The 18,396-nt window shown below is 38.7% G+C and overlaps 1 protein-coding gene across 1 annotated transcript; it reads left to right on the top strand.

Annotated features, from left to right (window-relative positions):
* Nucleotides 1–10,156: 10,156 nt before the first annotated feature.
* On the top strand, nucleotides 10,157–18,012 carry LOC115765092 (mucin-2). The gene is made up of 13 exons (XM_030708476.1): nucleotides 10,157–10,249; nucleotides 10,313–10,874; nucleotides 11,127–11,496; nucleotides 12,025–12,852; nucleotides 12,910–13,163; nucleotides 13,665–13,880; nucleotides 14,214–14,901; nucleotides 15,043–15,530; nucleotides 15,708–15,926; nucleotides 16,269–16,484; nucleotides 16,653–17,189; nucleotides 17,367–17,912; nucleotides 17,990–18,012. The coding sequence occupies exons 1-13, from the start codon at nucleotides 10,157–10,159 to the stop codon at nucleotides 18,010–18,012; spliced, it is 5,040 nt and encodes a 1,679-aa protein (XP_030564336.1).
* Nucleotides 18,013–18,396: the final 384 nt, after the last annotated feature.

Here is an 18,396-nt window from a genome sequence, read left to right as displayed (position 1 = left end):
TATTTACTTCTTTACCGTCCGATTGACTTTAAACTAATTTTTTAGTAATTTTCCAAGCGGGGAAATTATTAATTAAATTACTATAATTTAATTTTTTTTTAAATTTGAAGCAAATAACCTGATTTATTTATAGCCGAATTATAAACGCTATTCAATTAATACATATTTTCAAATTAGACTTCAAGTTATTTTAAAGAACAAAAATATATTAAATAGATTCTATTAATAATGTAAAACATAGGTTTAATTAACATATCCACGTATATATATATATATATATTATTTATATATATATATTAATATTTATGAATTTTATTATATAACCACATTTAAAATATTCAAGTTAAATTTAAATTTTTAAATTTTTGAAAATGTCACATTTTTGATATCTAAAATAGGCCGCATTTTTTCCCATAAGCTAATACATTTCACACATGTTTAAAAAATGTGACATACATATAAGATTAACCCAAAATAAACGAAATCTTATATTATTTAAAATTTTTTTAGGGGGACTAAATATGAGTTTGCTTCTGACTCTGCCTGCTGATCGGGGCGAGGGTGGGCGTTATGGAACGGACTCACTCGGTTGATGGGGCTGTGGTCTCACCCTTTGCCGTTTGCCTCCTGGTCAATCCGTCTGGATAACGCCAAAGATGTGCGCCGCTGGGCAATAAAACCTTTTAATTGCCTATGACCACTAACCATACAATGCATAGACATACCAAATTGGCTTTTTATCGGATAACGATAAATCGCAACGAGGGAGCCCCGAGGGTGCCTGCGACCATTTTAGTGTGCCCAGACAGAGTAAGAGTGGCAGCCGAACGCCGGCCTCGAAAGCCGCACGTTCAGTATGTAGCCGCATCTCGCTCAGCGTACAACGTCGCTGCGGCTGATGCGTTTTCTTCATATATGTATGCCATTTTTAAATCCTACAGCCTAAATACATACATAAATATGTGTTTATGCATGTGCAGAGTGTGCCTCGCTCTCACTTATTGCTCATTGCGCACTTGTGTGCATCTCTTTCTGCCTCCATAGCTCCCCACAAAACCCCCAGATCTACAAACATTCATATGTTTGTGTTGTGTGGATGTGCGCACAAGTAGATCGCAGCGTTTGTTGCGGGCCAGAGGTTATTTCTTCAATTGTGTGCCTTTCGTGCATGTGGTAGCAATAGGCACTCACATTTAAATGCTCTATCATTTATTTCTTTGTCCATTCAGGCATAATGAGAAGAATTTAATCTCATTTTATTTAATACCTAAATAAACGATTTATATTTATTTTTTATTTGCTGTGGGGACCTATTTTACTTAAAAAAATAAAAATATCTAAGTCGTATTTCTGCCGGGGTAATTCATCGTTGTTGAAGAATTTTCGGAAAAGACCAAAAATTGACAATGTTCAATTTTTTCGACTTGGTTCCATGCTTGATGTAAGGGTAAGGGTATCTGATCGCTGGCATGTGTTTTCTATATGGATAGAAGCATTAATGCGTTTGTGTGCGTGTTGGTTGCCTGCGCGCACGATGCAAATTTGAAAAATTTTTTAATTGCGAGCTCGATACACACAGATAAACACACACACACGCACAAATGTGTGCGAATGAGCTGATCAAGGGTTTGTCGTAAGACAGATATTTTCCTCAATGGGAGCGTAAATTTGGGCGACGGGAAGTTCTTTGTTTTTGTTTTTGGGCATGCCTGCGGTGGGCTTGCAGCCGCATTGAAGAGTCAATAAAAATAGGTAAGCCGCACTTGTCGCTTGTTTGCATTTTGTTATGGATGCAGACGCAAGCTAGACATTTCGGCCATTATGACCTGCCATAAAACACTTTAACCAAAATTCTTTACAATGTCAATAAATGCATAAACAGATCAGTTGCATTCTTCAGAATTTATTGGCAGTTCTGGGCATTTTATGCGTTAAATGTCATAAAAGAGACTGCCCCTCATAAGACCCTTTAACCCACATTTTTTACAATGTCAATTAATGCGTTTTTGAGAATTTTCTGGCAGTTCCGGACATTTTAGTCGTTGAATGTCATAAAAAATACATTAGCTGGCAGAATTCCAAGAATAAGTTGTAAAAAGCAGCAAACAACGTAATCGAGCGGTCTTGTTAAGCGAATTACTTAGTTTCTTCAACTTTTCACGCGATTAACAAATATAAAATAACAAAACAACGGAAGATAAAAGAAGAAGTGGTTTGAAGCGTATTATTAAGTCGTGCTTGCGAAGCTATAGAGACGACGACGATGTGAAAATGTTTAAGTTTCCTGCAAATAATTCACCGTCAATCGGTCACAAAATGTGAAATACCTGGCAATAACGATATTGGCAAAGCGTTAGTCTGCGATAAACATTTTGAACAAAAGTATTTAGGCAAGACAAGATTAGGGCTGGGGACAGTATTGACGTGTTCACATTTTGTTATGAACGCGATAATATCGAAACATTTTCGGCATTTGAAAACAACAATATCAGAGTAGAAACTACAAGCATTGATTGTGAGCACGCTAAAAAATCACAGTATAATAACCCAGAAAAGACAAAATGTCATTTAAGCAACAATGTGGAAATTGGGAACTTTCCCAAAAATGTACAAAGGAATATAAGCAAGTCCAGCTTTATAAGAAAAAGTTGCATCGGATGCAAATTTCATTGAGAAGGGAAAGAATGAAGAAAACAAGATATTTCATAAAAAGCAGGGAAAATATAAATATATTTGCAATACTTGATAGAAAACCATTCTTATCTAAGAATTCCAATACAGTCTGTAAAATGTTGCTTAAAAATAGAAATTCTTGAAAAGAGGAAGAGAAAGATGTAGCGCAAAGCACACACTTTTATTCTGCAAAAGCATATGATTTTATGCGAAATGATCTGCATCTAAATCTTCCTTCTAAATCGTCCTTGGCTAGGTGGGCCCCGGGTATAATATTTGGTTCCAGGCCTACATCAGTGTTTATCAAACACATTGCTGAACATGAACATGCTGAATAAAAAAAGTAAGCAAGTTGTGTTATATGATTAAATGTCCATTGAGAGAGGTCTGAAATATAATTCACGTCGGGATGAAATTGAAGGATTTACGGACGATGGTGTAGAAAAAACACATGCGCTGTGCAAGCAAATTTCAGTTTTATGGTAAGAGGCCTTTATGCCAATTGGAAGTTTGTTTTAAGTTATTTTGTTACGTCCACTGGAGTATCCGCATTAAAGCTCTAACCAAACAACATATAGACTGGACAATAAGAGTACTGTGATGGGGCCTCTCGTTTTATGTGCGGCTGATCCAAAGTCGCCTTCGTTTTTATTCAGGTTCATAAAACGGCATCGCTGCTTTTTTTTAGTCCCTCGCACTGCAGGAAACTGCTTTGGCTTACTCTCAGTGCTCTTTCAATTTGTGTATTTACCGCTGTACTGTCTGTGTGTGTATTTGTCCGCACAAGCAAAAATGCCCACAAATTCAATTTTTCTCAAAAGTCGGTGGCTTTCTTTCCTTTTGAAGGGACGAGTAATATGAAATAATGAAAGGGTTTGCCATGTCTTTGCGAAATTCTTGCATTTTAGCTCGTTATCATTGGAAAGAGTACCTAAGCGTTGCCATGTGTGCATTTTAAATATTTTGGAATCTCTATTCATGCATACTTGCATATTTTGTATATAAATAGAGGAATTTGTCTTTGCCTGTCCCTCGCAAATTGACAAGATTTGAAGGTTCTTGTGATTTCAGTATTTCGGGCGCTAAAAACACACACACACACATACAAATATGTGTGAATGGGCAGATCAGATGGGCGCAAAAGAAAATTCATTATTGGCATTCATGATCAGCATCAATAGCCGAGTCGATCTAGCCATGTCCGTCCGTCCGTCCGTCCGTCCGTCCGTATGTATGAACGCAAGGATCTCATAACCTATAAGAGCAAGAGACTTGAAATTTTAGATGTAGATGCTCCTAGCTCCTGCGCAGATCGAGTTTGTTTCCGATAATCGATAACTTGCTCCGTTTCCAAGCAATCGATACAAATCGATATCGATATCCTGTTTTTTGTGCAATTTTGGTAAATAATAAGAGCTAGAGTCACCAAATTTGACATATAGCTTTTAAAATAGAATATATATATTCATTTGATGTTGGAAGAAGTGGGTTCAGGATATCCCCTAGTCGGAAGCTCCCGACTAGAACCTCTTACTTGTTATCTAGTAAGAAGTAGAGGCGTTACAAATAGTAACGTTGTCTATGAAAATCATCACAGCAAAAACTTCATCAGGTAACTGTCAACCAGATGAAGATTATATGCTTGTAAATGTCATAGATCAGGCCAATGAGGAACTGCAAAGTGTTCATGTTGAGGACAAAGAACATTTGTTTCACCACGAGTTGAGTATAAGCAATATTAGTGCAAGTTTGTTTTACATAAGGATGCAGGATTTGTTTTACATAAAACACAACAAAAGTTTAATTGTGACATCTGCAAAAGCCTTTTAAAAGAGGATATTGCAGATTGTGAAGATTCTGAGTATTTTCTGTGTAATAAAAACTTCAAAAGTATTAATAATCGTTTAAAACTGAAAGCTCCCCAAGACGAATTTTTTAGTCTAATTAAACTTCATTATAGTATTTTCCATACGATTTTTCAATAGAACCCAATAGAGAATTAATGATTTATGAATGCATTTCGCGAACCAAGGCCTTTGGGAAATATGCGAATTGGTTATCGGAATCTCACAGCTGCAGTCACCACAGAAAATATATATTAAATTACTTCCTGCAGGTCTTGCTCAGAAAGAACAGTATTGAGCTCACAGAGAAACTATGTGGCTCATCTGAGAATCCGGGAAGTGCACGGAAAGTGAAAATTGTACAATCATAATGTGTGGCAATAGAGGCCCTATTTACCTTTTTATAGAAATATAACATGGGACGGAATATAAAAAATGTCCAGTACTGCCAACAAATTCTCAAAAATGGAAGCTTATGCATTTATTGACATTGTAAAGAATTTTGGTTAAAGTGTTTTATGGCAGGTCATAATGGCCGAAATGTCTAGCTTGCGTCTGCATCCATAACAAAATGCAAACAAGCGACAAGTGCGGCTTACCTATTTTTATTGACTCTTCAATGCGGCTGCAAGCCCACCGCAGGCATGCCCAAAAACAAAAACAAAGAACTTCCCGTCGCCCAAATTTACGCTCCCATTGAGGAAAATATCTGTCTTACGACAAACCCTTGATCAGCTCATTCGCACACATTTGTGCGTGTGTGTGTTTATCTGTGTGTATCGAGCTCGCAATTAAAAAATTTTTCAAATTTGCATCGTGCGCGCAGGCAACCAACACGCACACAAACGCATTAATGCTTCTATCCATATAGAAAACACATGCCAGCGATCAGATACCCCTACCCTTACATCAAGCATGGAACCAAGTCGAAAAAATTGAACATTGTCAATTTTTGGTCTTTTCCGAAAATTCTTCAACAACGATGAATTACCCCGGCAGAAATACGACTTAGATATTTTTATTTTTTTAAGTAAAATAGGTCCCCACAGCAAATAAAAAATAAATATAAATCGTTTATTTAGGTATTAAATAAAATGAGATTAAATTCTTCTCATTATGCCTGAATGGACAAAGAAATAAATGATAGAGCATTTAAATGTGAGTGCCTATTGCTACCACATGCACGAAAGGCACACAATTGAAGAAATAACCTCTGGCCCGCAACAAACGCCGCGATCTACTTGTGCGCACATCCACACAACACAAACATGAATGTTTGTAAATCTCGGGGTTTTGTGGGAAGCTATGCAGGGAGAAAGAGATGCACACAAGTGCGCAAAGCAATGAGTGAGAGCGAGGCACATGCGTACACAGATATGTTTTTGGGCTGAAAGGATTTGAAACTAGCATACATATGTTTAAAAACAAGTAAGAGGTTCTAGTCGGGAGCTCCCGACTAGGGAATACTATGAACCCTCTTATTCCAACTCCAAAATGCAGTTCGTGCAACGCGCTCTTTTGAAGTAATAAAGATAAATTAAAAAAATAATAAAGATAAAAAAACGAACTCGCAACTAACCGTATTACTTGCTGACGACTCTACTCAATAGACAAACCATCAAAAAATAAAATAAAAATAGTTTCCCAGGTAGGGCTCGAATTCGCGACAGACCGCAATACTTGCTATGCCTCTTCTTAACAGCCACACCAATAATTAAGTATTACCGAGAAAAAAACCAACTAAAATGCTGTTAGGTTGCGCTAGAATGCGAAGCAGACGCGCACGAATGTGTGTGTGTACATGAATACAAAAATTCTCAAAGCTGCTGCCCCATTCAATTGCGCAGTTGCATACATATATCTTTGGTTTTTCTTAACCGATCTTTATGAAATTTTCTACAGTATATCTTATTGTACCATAGAATATTTGTGTATTTTGAAAAAGTCAATTGCATTTAAATTGTGGTTTGAATTGGTGGGCACTAAAAGTTGGGTTATTAACTTGAATTATAGCTCTGCGGTGGTAGCGGGGAGGTGGCGATAGGTATGAAATGAAAGATAATTGAAATATCTATAATATTCTAGAAGCAACATATCATGTTTGGTGACTCTAGCTCTTATTATTTACCAAAATTGCTAAAAAAAACAGGATGTCGACATCGATTTTTATCGATTGCTTGGAAAACGGAGTAAGTTATCGATTATCGGAAACAAACTCGATCTGCGCGGGAGCTAGGAGCATCTACAAAATGTATATAACAGGCAGAAGGAACCATCGCAGACCCCATAAAGTATATATATTCTTGATCAGCACCAAAAGCCGAGTCGTTTTAGCCATGTCCGTCTGTCCGACCGTCCGTCCGTCCGTCCGTATGTATAAACGCAAGGATCTCAGAACCTATAAGAGCTGAAGATTTTAAATTTTAGATATAAGTCCTCTAAGTGCCTGCGCAGATCAAGTTTGTTTCCGATAATCGATAATCAATCGATAAAAACCGATGTCGACATCTTGTTTTTTTTTAGCAATCTTGGTAAATATTAAGAGCTAGAGTCACCAAACTTGACATATAGCTTCTAAAATAGAATATATACATATATTCATTTGATGTTGTAAGAGGAGGGTTCAGGGTATCCCCTAGTCGGGAGCTCCCGACTAGAACCTCTTACTTGTTTTACTTATTTCCTTTAGTACTGTAGGCCTGAAAACGTTTTGTCAAAACAGTTTCTTGACACCATTAAAAATTGATACTTTTTAATTTTTATTTTTAAAAATTGTTTGGAGCCATGGATCTCAATACCTATTTATTTTAACTAGTTCTAAGAAAAATAATAAATCGATATAAAATATAAAAGACATTAAAATATTAAAAGAGTGTTGTTTTAAATGCATATTAATCCGGAAAACATGAATTGTTCCCATTACTAAAACAATTTCTTGAAATACTGAATGTATGAGGCGATGGCGAGGTTGAATCGAGTTGTGTGTCCGCCTCCGGTACATAAAAAATTATTTTAATGCTAACGCAATGGTTCAGGATACTCCCGATTTAAATTTTTCTAATTCTAATTTTAAATCGAATTCTAATTTTTTATGTTTCATCTCCATATAGTCACGGACAAAAGTATTGTCAATTTAATATCATCTAGTTTTATTGTCGATTTTGTCCAATATACCGTTCAATATTTAATAATTTTATATTTTTTATGCGATTATTAGCTATTTGCGCAAGCAATCCAATTATTCTTATAATCATTGGCGGCATGGTTAATTTTTAATATTTATTTAATTCCAAGTACCCGTAATTTTATAGGGACAAAAGCATTGAACATTTTCAATATAACGTTATTATTTTAATATTAGTTTTGGTATGGTCACACTTTTCTATGCTAAAATGCAAATCTGTAAGCACCGTTATTTGAATCTAAAAAAATTATTAGAAAAAATTGTTTAAAGATAAATTTATATATTTTTTTGCAAAAAAGGCCGGTAAGAAGTGTGAAACCACCGTAGAGCAGCGAAAAATTATAATAAATTTACGCAAACACGGCAGATCCTATTAAGAACTTGGCGAGCTATAGGACAGAAGTCAATTATCTATTTGGAGCATAATCCGTAGATTTTCGGACGACCTTACGGTAGAAAATGCTGAATCATCATCATTGCGCCAAAATAATACGTAAGATCAAGAAAGACGCAAAAATCGTATCATCTCAAACAGTATCCGAGGTTAAAGAAGAGATTGGGGAAGGAATTCGCACCAAAACTTTACAGATGGTACTACACAAGGCTTGGTTAAAATGCGAGAATTGCAAGACGCAAACCACTCATTTTATTGTGTGCCGTATTGGGTTTTCTCCATACCTCAATTCGGTTTTGTGAGAGAAAAATATTATGATTGCTTTCGTCGGAGAATAGGACATCGTATATACAACTATATATAAAACTATTTGTCCTGACGGACTGACTGACTGATTAGTGATCAACGTACATCCCAAGCCTTAAGATCTAGGACGCTGAAAATTTTACTGTAGTTACCGTATGTGATGGAGATGCATTCTAAGAAGTCTATATAAATCCTTTTTGCTTAGCATCCGATCGATCTCAAACTCTTCAAACTCATTTTCAGACTCCTCTCTTCGAATTTCGTTAATGAGCTTTTCGTGATATCGGTCCCAACTCATGATTATTTACTCGATGAATTTTAAATATGTCTCCAAATAGAAGTGGATTTCAAGTAATATATAAAACTTATAGCACACAACTTGTCTCGGGCAAGGGTGGGTAATACCCTCTAGTTTATATATATTTGGACGTGGAATTCGACTTACGTATGTAAAATGGTTGGTAAAATTTGAAGCAACGAACTTGGACCGGGTTTCAGCCGGGAAAAACAAGCTAGTTATATTTAGATAATTTCTTCTATGACAATCTTTCTTTATATTGGTTTTGAAACTACTGTTTCATGCTACAACAATTGTTTTTGGGCCATGGGATAATTAAAAACGCAATAATACATTTAAGTCCACAAAGACGGGCAATACCTATCGTCAAAATTCAGAACGTTTAAGAAAAATTAGTAAGGTTCGTGCTAGCAGTAGCAAATTTATACAAATTCACATAGCTACGTGTGCTGCTAGCTCCACTGCAGTCAACAGAACAACGTAAGTTCGTCACTGACTTGCGCCTCTGATAAGTTACTTACGCAAGCCTGGCAAGGGGCTTATAGACCAAGCGCGTGCCTTAACATAGCATTTGCATCCGTATTACCCCTTTTAAACAGAGAATATAATTTTAGACAGAAAACAGAAAATTTTTGCAATACTTTTAAAAAGAGACAAAATATAGATGACTTAAATAGAAAACATTGCGATTGGTGTATGTTAGTATTCAGGGCGTCATCAAGCGGTTCGCAGGCCATTGGACAAACAGGATATACTTACAGCTAAGCCAGGATATCGTTTTTGATACAATGAGACTGTTTATACTTTGTTTGCTTGTCGCTACAGGCGCAACATTTACACTGTTTGGTCCGCACATTCGCATTTTACCTAGTCAAAAGCGCAATGAAATAATACTGCAGTTTCGTAATCCTTGCAACAAGACGAGCCATACTACTCTTAGACCACCACCAACACAGTGCAAGCATTATCCAACAAAACAAAACTGTGAACATACTTCTTCACATCAACCAAAAACTACAACTTCACATAACTGGCAGCAAGAAACAACACTGACAATTACATCGACCCAAAAACCTGTGTATCGCACAACCTTCGGTGAAACAGCTAAGCCAAGTACTCAGAAGTCGACAACGTTGAAATCAACTGAGCCAAGTAGAACAACAAATAGGCCAAGCACGCACAAGTCAACAACGTTCAAGCCAACTGAACTAAGTACTTCGTCAATTAAGCCAGGTTCTCAAAAGCCAACAACGATAAATCCAAATGATTCAAGTTCTACAAAAGTTAAGCCAAGTACTCCGAAGTCAACCACGTTAAGGCCAACTCAAACAAACGATACAACAAATATGCCAAGCACCAAACAGCCGACAACATCAAAGCAAAGTATGCCCACTAAAACAACAAATAAGTCAAGTACCCAAAAGTCGACAACGCTGAACCCAACTGAAGCAAGTACAATGACAATTCCGCCAAGTACTCCGAAGCCAACTCAAACAAATAAAACAACAAATAAGCCAAGCACCCAAAAGCCGACAACGTTTAAGCCAACTGTAGCTACAATTGCAACAAATAAACCAAGTTCTCAAAAGCCAACAACGCTGAAGCCAAGTGAGCCAAGTAAAACAACAAAAACGCCAAGCACCCAAAAGCCTTCAACGAAACAGCCAACTGATTCAAGTTCTACAACAATAAAGTCAAGTACTCCAAAGTTAACCACCTTGAAGCCGACTCAAAGAAGTACTCAAAAGCCAACAACGCTGAAGCCAAGTGAGCCAAGTAAAACAACAAAAAAGCCAAGCACCCAAAAGCCTTCAACGAAACAGCCAACTGATTCAAGTTCTACAACAATAAAGTTAAGTACTCCAAAGTTAACCACCTTGAAGACGACTCAAAGAAGTACTCAAAAGCCAACAACGCTGAAGCCAAGTGAGCCAAGTAAAACAACAAAAACGCCTAGCACCCAAAAGCCTTCAACGAAACAGCCAACTGATTCAAGTTCTACAACAATTAAGTCAAGTACTCCGAAGTCAACCACACTGAAGACGACCCAAAGAAGTTCTCAAAAGCCATCAACGCTGAAGCCAAGTCAGCCAAGTAAAACAACAAAAACGCCAAGCACCCAAAGGCCTTCAACGAAGCAGCCAACTGATTCAAGTTCTACAACAATTAAGTCAAGTACTCCGAACTCAACTAAGTTGCAGCCAACTCAAACAACAATTATTCTAAGCACCCAAAAATCGACTACAATTAAGTCAACTGTAGCAAGCACTACCTCAATTAAGCCAAGTACTCAAAAGGCGACAACGCTGAGCCCAACTGAAGCAAGTACAATGACAATTCAGCCAAGTACTCCGAAGCCAACTCAAACAAACAGAACAACAAATAAGCAAAGCACCCAAAAACCGACAACGTTCAAACCAACTGTAGCTACAATTACAACAAATAAACCAAGTTCTCAAAAGCCAACAACGCTGAAGCCAAGTGAGCCAAGTAAAACAACAAAAAAGCCAAGCACCCAAAAGCCTTCAACGAAACAGCCAACTGATTCAAGCTCTACAACAATTGAGTCAAGTACTCCGAACTCAACTAAGTTACAGCCAACTCAAACAACAATTATTCTAAGCACCCAAAAATCGACTACAATTAAGCCAACTGTAGCAAGCACTACCTCAATTAAGCCAAGTACTCAAAAGGCGACAACGCTGAGCCCAACTGAAGCAAGTACAATGACAATTCAGCCAAGTACTCCGAAGCCAACTCAAACAAATAAAACAACAAGTAAGCCAAGCACCCAAAAGCCGACAACGTTCAAACCAACTGTAGCTACAATTACAACAAATAAACCAAGTTCTAAAAAGCCAACAACGCTGAAGCCAAGTGAGCCAAGTAAAACAACAAAAACGCCTAGCACCCAAACGCCTTCAACGAAACAGCCAACTGATTCAAGTTCTACAACAATTAAGTCAAGTACTCCGAAGTCAACCACACTGAAGACGACCCAAAGAAGTTCTCAAAAGCCATCAACGCTGAAGCCAAGTCAGCCAAGTAAAACAACAAAAACGGCAAGCACCCAAAGGCCTTCAACGAAACAGCCAACTGATTCAAGTTCTACAACAATTAAGTCAAGTACTCCGAACTCAACTAAGTTGCAGCCAACTCAAACAACAATTATTCTAAGCACCCAAAAATCGACTACAATTAAGCCAACTGTAGCAAGCACTACCTCAATTAAGCCAAGTACTCAAAAGGCGACAACGCTGAGCCCAACTGAAGCAAGTACAATGACAATTCAGCCAAGTACTCCGAAGCCAACTCAAACAAATAGAACAACAAATAAGCCAAGCACCCAAAAGCCGACAACGTTCAAACCAACTGTAGCTACAATTACAACAAATAAACCAAGTTCTCAAAAGCCAACAACGCTGAAGCCAAGTGAGCCAAGTAAAACAACAAAAAAGCCAAGCACCCAAAAGCCTTCAACGAAACAGCCAACTGATTCAAGCTCTACAACAGTTGAGTCAAGTACTGTGAAGTCAACCACACTGAAGCCGACTCAAAGAAGTTCTCAAAAGCCAACAACGCTGAAGCCAAGTGAGCCAAGTAAAACAACGAAAACGAAAAGCACCCAAAAGCCTTCAACGAAACAGCCAACTGATTCAAGCTCTACAACAATAAAGTCAAGTACTCCAAAGTTAACCACCTTGAAGACGACCCAAAGAAGTTCTCAAAAGCCAACAACGCTGAAGCCAAGTCAGCCAAGTAAAACAACAAAAACGCCAAGCACCCAAAAGCCTTCAACGAAACAGCCAACTGATTCAAGTTCTACTACAATAAAGTCAAGTACTCCAAAGTTAACCACCTTGAAGACGACCCAAAGAAGTTCTCAAAAGCCAACAACGCTGAAGCCAAGTCAGCCAAGTAAAACAACAAAAACGCCAAGCACCCAAAAGCCTTCAACGAAACAGCCAACTGATTCAAGTTCTACTACAATAAAGTCAAGTACTCCAAAGTTAACCACACTGAAGCCGACTCAAAGAAGTTCTCAAAAGCCAACAACGCTGAAGCCAAGTGAGCCAAGTAAAACAACAAAAACGCCAAGCACCCAAAAGCCTTCAACGAAACAGCCAACTGAATCAAGCTCTACAACAATAAAGTCAAGTACTCCGAACTCAACTAAGTTGCAGCCAACTCAAACAACAATTATTCAAAGCACTCAAAAATCGACTACAATTAAGCCAACTTCAGCAAGCACTACCTCAATTAAGCCAAGTACTCAAAAGGCGACAACGCTGAGCCCAACTGAAGCAAGTACAATGACAATTCAGCCAAGTACTCCGAAGCCAACTCAAACAAATAGAACAACAAATAAGCCAAGCACCCAAAAGCCGACAACGTTCAAACCAACTGTAGCTACAATTACAACAAATAAACCAAGTTCTCAAAAGCCAACAACGTTGAAGCCAAGTGAGCCAAGTAAAACAACAAAAACGCCAAGCACCCAAAAGCCTTCAACGAAACAGCCAACTGATTCAAGTTCTATTACAATAAAGTCAAGTACTCCAAAGTTAACTACCTTGAAGACGACCCAAAGAAGTTCTCAAAAGCCAACAACGCTGAAGCCAAGTCAGCCAAGTAAAACAACAAAAACGCCAAGCACCCAAAAGCCTTCAACGAAACAGCCAACTGATTCAAGTTCTACAACAATTAAGTCAAGTACTCCGAACTCAACTAAGTTGCAGCCAACTCAAACTACAATCATTCTAAGCACCCAAAAATCGACTACAATTAAGTCAACTGTAGCAAGCACTACCTCAATTAAGCCAAGTACTCAAAAGGCGACAACGCTGAGCCCAACTGAAGCAAGTACAATGACAATTCAGCCAAGTACTCCGAAGCCAACTCAAACAAATAGAACAACAAATAAGCCAAGCACCCAAAAGCCGACAACGTTCAAACCAACTGTAGCTACAATTACATCAAATAAACCAAGTTCTCAAAAGCCAACAACGCTGAAGCCAAGTGAGCCAAGTAAAACAACAAAAACGCCTAGCACCCAAACGCCTTCAACGAAACAGCCAACTGATTCAAGTTCTACAACAATTAAGTCAAGTACTCCGAAGTCAACCACCTTGAAGACGACCCAAAGAAGTTCTCAAAAGCCAACAACGCTGAAAACAACAAGTAAAACAACAATAACGCCAAGCACCCAAAAGCCTTCAACGAAACAGCCAACTGATTCAAGTTCTACAACAATTAAGTCAAGTACTCCGAACTCAACTAAGTTGCAGCCAACTCAAACAACAATTATTCTAAGCACCCAAAAATCGACTACAATTAAGCCAACTGTAGCAAGCACTACCTCAATTAAGCCAAGTACTCAAAAGGCGACAACGCTGAGCCCAACTGAAGCAAGTACAATGACAATTCAGCCAAGTACTCCGAAGCCAACTCAAACAAATAGAACAACAAATAAGCCAAGCACCCAAAAGCCGGCAACGTTCAAACCAACTGTAGCTACAATTACAACAAATAAACCAAGTTCTCAAAAGCCAACAACGCTGAAGCCAAGTGAGCCAAGTAAAACAACAAAAACGCCAAGCACCCAAAAGCCTTCAACGAAACAGCCAACTGATTCAAGTTCTACAACAATTAAGTCAAGTACTCCGAACTCAACTAAGTTGCAGCCAACTCAAACTACAATCATTCTAAGCACCCAAAAATCGACTACAATTAAGCCAACTGTAGCAAGCACTACCTCAATTAAGCCAAGTACTCAAAAGGCGACAACGCTGAGCCCAACTGAAGCAAGTACAATGACAATTCAGCCAAGTACTCCGAAGCCAACTCAAACAAATAGAACAACAAATAAGCCAAGCACCCAAAAGCCGGCAACGTTAAAACCAACTGTAGCTACAATTACAACAAATAAACCAAGTTCTCAAAAGCCAACAACGCTGAAGCCAAGTGAGCCAAGTAAAACAACAAAAAAGCCAAGCACCCAAAAGCCTTCAACGAAACAGCCAACTGATTCAAGTTCTACTACAATAAAGTCAAGTACTCCAAAGTTAACCACCTTGAAGACGACCCAAAGAAGTTCTCAAAAGCCAACAACGCTGAAAACAACAAGTAAAACAACAATAACGCCAAGCACCCAAAAGCCTTCAACGAAACAGCCAACTGATTCAAGATCTACAACAATTAAGTCAAGTACTCCGAACTCAACTAAGTTGCAGCCAACTCAAACAACAATTATTCTAAGCACCCAAAAATCGACTACAATTAAGCCAACTGTAGCAAGCACTACCTCAATTAAGCCAAGTACTCAAAAGGCGACAACGCTGAGCCCAACTGAAGCAAGTACAATGACAATTCAGCCAAGTACTCCGAAGCCAACTCAAACAAATAGAACAACAAATAAGCCAAGCACCCAAAAGCCGACAACGTTCAAACCAACTGTAGCTACAATTACAACAAATAAACCAAGTTCTCAAAAGCCAACAACGCTGAAGCCAAGTGAGCCAAGTAAAACAACAAAAAAGCCAAGCACCCAAAAGCCTTCAACGAAACAGCCAACTGATTCAAGCTCTACAACAGTTGAGTCAAGTACTGTGAAGTCAACCACACTGAAGACGACCCAAAGAAGTTCTCAAAAGCCAACAACGCTGAAGCCAAGTCAGCCAAGTAAAACAACAAAAACGCCAAGCACCCAAAAGCCTTCAACGAAACAGCCAACTGATACAAGTTCTACTACAATAAAGTCAAGTACTCCAAAGTTAACCACACTGAAGCCGACTCAAAGAAGTTCTCAAAAGCCAACAACGCTGAAGCCAAGTGAGCCAAGTAAAACAACAAAAACGCCAAGCACCCAAAAGCCTTCAACGAAACAGCCAACTGAATCAAGCTCTACAACAATAAAGTCAAGTACTCCGAACTCAACTAAGTTGCAGCCAACTCAAACAACAATTATTCAAAGCACTCAAAAATCGACTACAATTAAGCCAACTTCAGCAAGCACTACCTCAATTAAGCCAAGTACTCAAAAGGCGACAACTCTGAGCCCAACTGAAGCAAGTACAATGACAATTCAGCCAAGTACTCCGAAGCCAACTCAAACAAATAGAACAACAAATAAGCCAAGCACCCAAAAGCCGACAACGTTCAAACCAACTGTAGCTACAATTACAACAAATAAACCAAGTTCTCAAAAGCCAACAACGCTGAAGCCAAGTGAGCCAAGTAAAACAACAAAAACGCCAAGCACCCAAAAGCCTTCAACGAAACAGCCAACTGATTCAAGTTCTACAACAATTAAGTCAAGTACTCCGAACTCAACTAAGTTGCAGCCAACTCAAACTACAATCATTCTAAGCACCCAAAAATCGACTACAATTAAGCCAACTGTAGCAAGCACTACCTCAATTAAGCCAAGTACTCAAAAGGCGACAACGCTGAGCCCAACTGAAGCAAGTACAATGACAATTCAGCCAAGTACTCCGAAGCCAACTCAAACAAATAGAACAACAAATAAGCCAAGCACCCAAGAGCCGGCAACGTTCAAACCAACTGTAGCTACAATTACAACAAATAAACCAAGTTCTCAAAAGCCAACAACGCTGAAGCCAAGTGAGCCAAGTAAAACAACAAAAAAGCCAAGCACCCAAAAGCCTTCAACGAAACAGCCAACTGATTCAAGTTCTACTACAATAAAGTCAAGTACTCCAAAGTTAACCACCTTGAAGACGACCCAAAGAAGTTCTCAAAAGCCAACAACGCTGAAAACAACAAGTAAAACAACAATAACGCCAAGCACCCAAAAGCCTTCAACGAAACAGCCAACTGATTCAAGATCTACAACAATTAAGTCAAGTACTCCGAACTCAACTAAGTTGCAGCCAACTCAAACAACAATTATTCTAAGCACCCAAAAATCGACTACAATTAAGCCAACTGTAGCAAGCACTACCTCAATTAAGCCAAGTACTCAAAAGGCGACAACGCTGAGCCCAACTGAAGCAAGTACAATGACAATTCAGCCAAGTACTCCGAAGCATACTCAAACAAATAGAACAACAAATAAGCCAAGCACCCAAAAGCCGACAACGTTCAAACCAACTGTAGCTACAATTACAACAAATAAACCAAGTTCTCAAAAGCCAACAACGCTGAAGCCAAGTGAGCCAAGTAAAACAACAAAAAAGCCAAGCACCCAAAAGCCTTCAACGAAACAGCCAACTGATTCAAGCTCTACAACAGTTGAGTCAAGTACTGTGAAGTCAACCACACTGAAGACGACCCAAAGAAGTTCTCAAAAGCCAACAACGCTGAAGCCAAGTCAGCCAAGTAAAACAACAAAAACGCCAAGCACCCAAAAGCCTTCAACGAAACAGCCAACTGATTCAAGTTCTACTACAATAAAGTCAAGTACTCCAAAGTTAACCACACTGAAGCCGACTCAAAGAAGTTCTCAAAAGCCAACAACGCTGAAGCCAAGTGAGCCAAGTAAAACAACAAAAACGCCAAGCACCCAAAAGCCTTCAACGAAACAGCCAACTGAATCAAGCTCTACAACAATAAAGTCAAGTACTCCGAACTCAACTAAGTTGCAGCCAACTCAAACAACAATTATTCAAAGCACTCAAAAATCGACTACAATTAAGCCAACTTCAGCAAGCACTACCTCAATTAAGCCAAGTACTCAAAAGGCGACAACTCTGAGCCCAACTGAAGCAAGTACAATGACAATTCAGCCAAGTACTCCGAAGCCAACTCAAACAAATAGAACAACAAATAAGCCAAGCACCCAAAAGCCGACAACGTTCAAACCAACTGTAGCTACAATTACAACAAATAAGCCAAGTTCTCAAAAGCCAACAACGCTGAAGCCAAGTGAGCCAAGTAAAACAGCAAAAACGCCAAGCACCCAAAAGCCTTCAACGAAACAGCCAACTGATTCAAGTTCTACAACAATTAAGTCAAGTACTCCGAAGTTAACCACCTTGAAGCCGACTCAAAGAAGTACTCAAAAGCCAACAACGCTGAAGCCAAGTGAGCCAAGTAAAACAACAAAAAAGCCAAGCACCCAAAAGCCTTCAACGAAACAGCCAACTGATTCAAGTTCTACTACAATAAAGTCAAGTACTCCAAAGTCAACCACCTTGAAGACGACCCAAAGAAGTTCTCAAAAGCCAACAACGCTGAAGCCAAGTCAACCAAGTAAAACAACAAAAACGCCAAGCACGCAAATGCCTTCAACGAAACAGCCAACTGATTCAAGTTCTACAACAATTAAGTCAAGTACTCCGAACTCAACTAAGTTGCAGCCGACTCAAACAACAATTTTTCTAAGCACCCAAAAATCGACTACAATTAAGCCAACTGTAGCAAGCACTACCTCAATTAAGCCAAGTACTCAAAAGGCGACAACGCTGAGCCCAACTGAAGCAAGTACAATGACAATTCAGCCAAGTACTCCGAAGCCAACTCAAACAAATAGAACAACAAATAAGCCAAGCACCCAAAAGCCGACAACGTTCAAACCAACTGTAGCTAGAATTACATCAAATAAACCAAGTTCTCAAAAGACAACTACGCTGAAGCCAAGTGAGCCAAGTAAAAGAACAACAAACCTAAGCACCCAAAAGCTTTCAACGATTATGTCAACTGAACCTAGTACTTCAACAACTAAGCCAAGTTCTAC

This window comes from Drosophila novamexicana, unplaced genomic scaffold (assembly GCF_003285875.2).
Source record: "Drosophila novamexicana strain 15010-1031.04,08,12 unplaced genomic scaffold, DnovRS2.1 tig00000932-arrow-arrow-pilon, whole genome shotgun sequence".
Classification (NCBI taxonomy): Eukaryota; Metazoa; Arthropoda; class Insecta; order Diptera; family Drosophilidae; genus Drosophila; species Drosophila novamexicana.
Note: the sequence above shows the minus strand (reverse complement) of the source record. Positions and strands in the feature narration are given on the sequence as shown.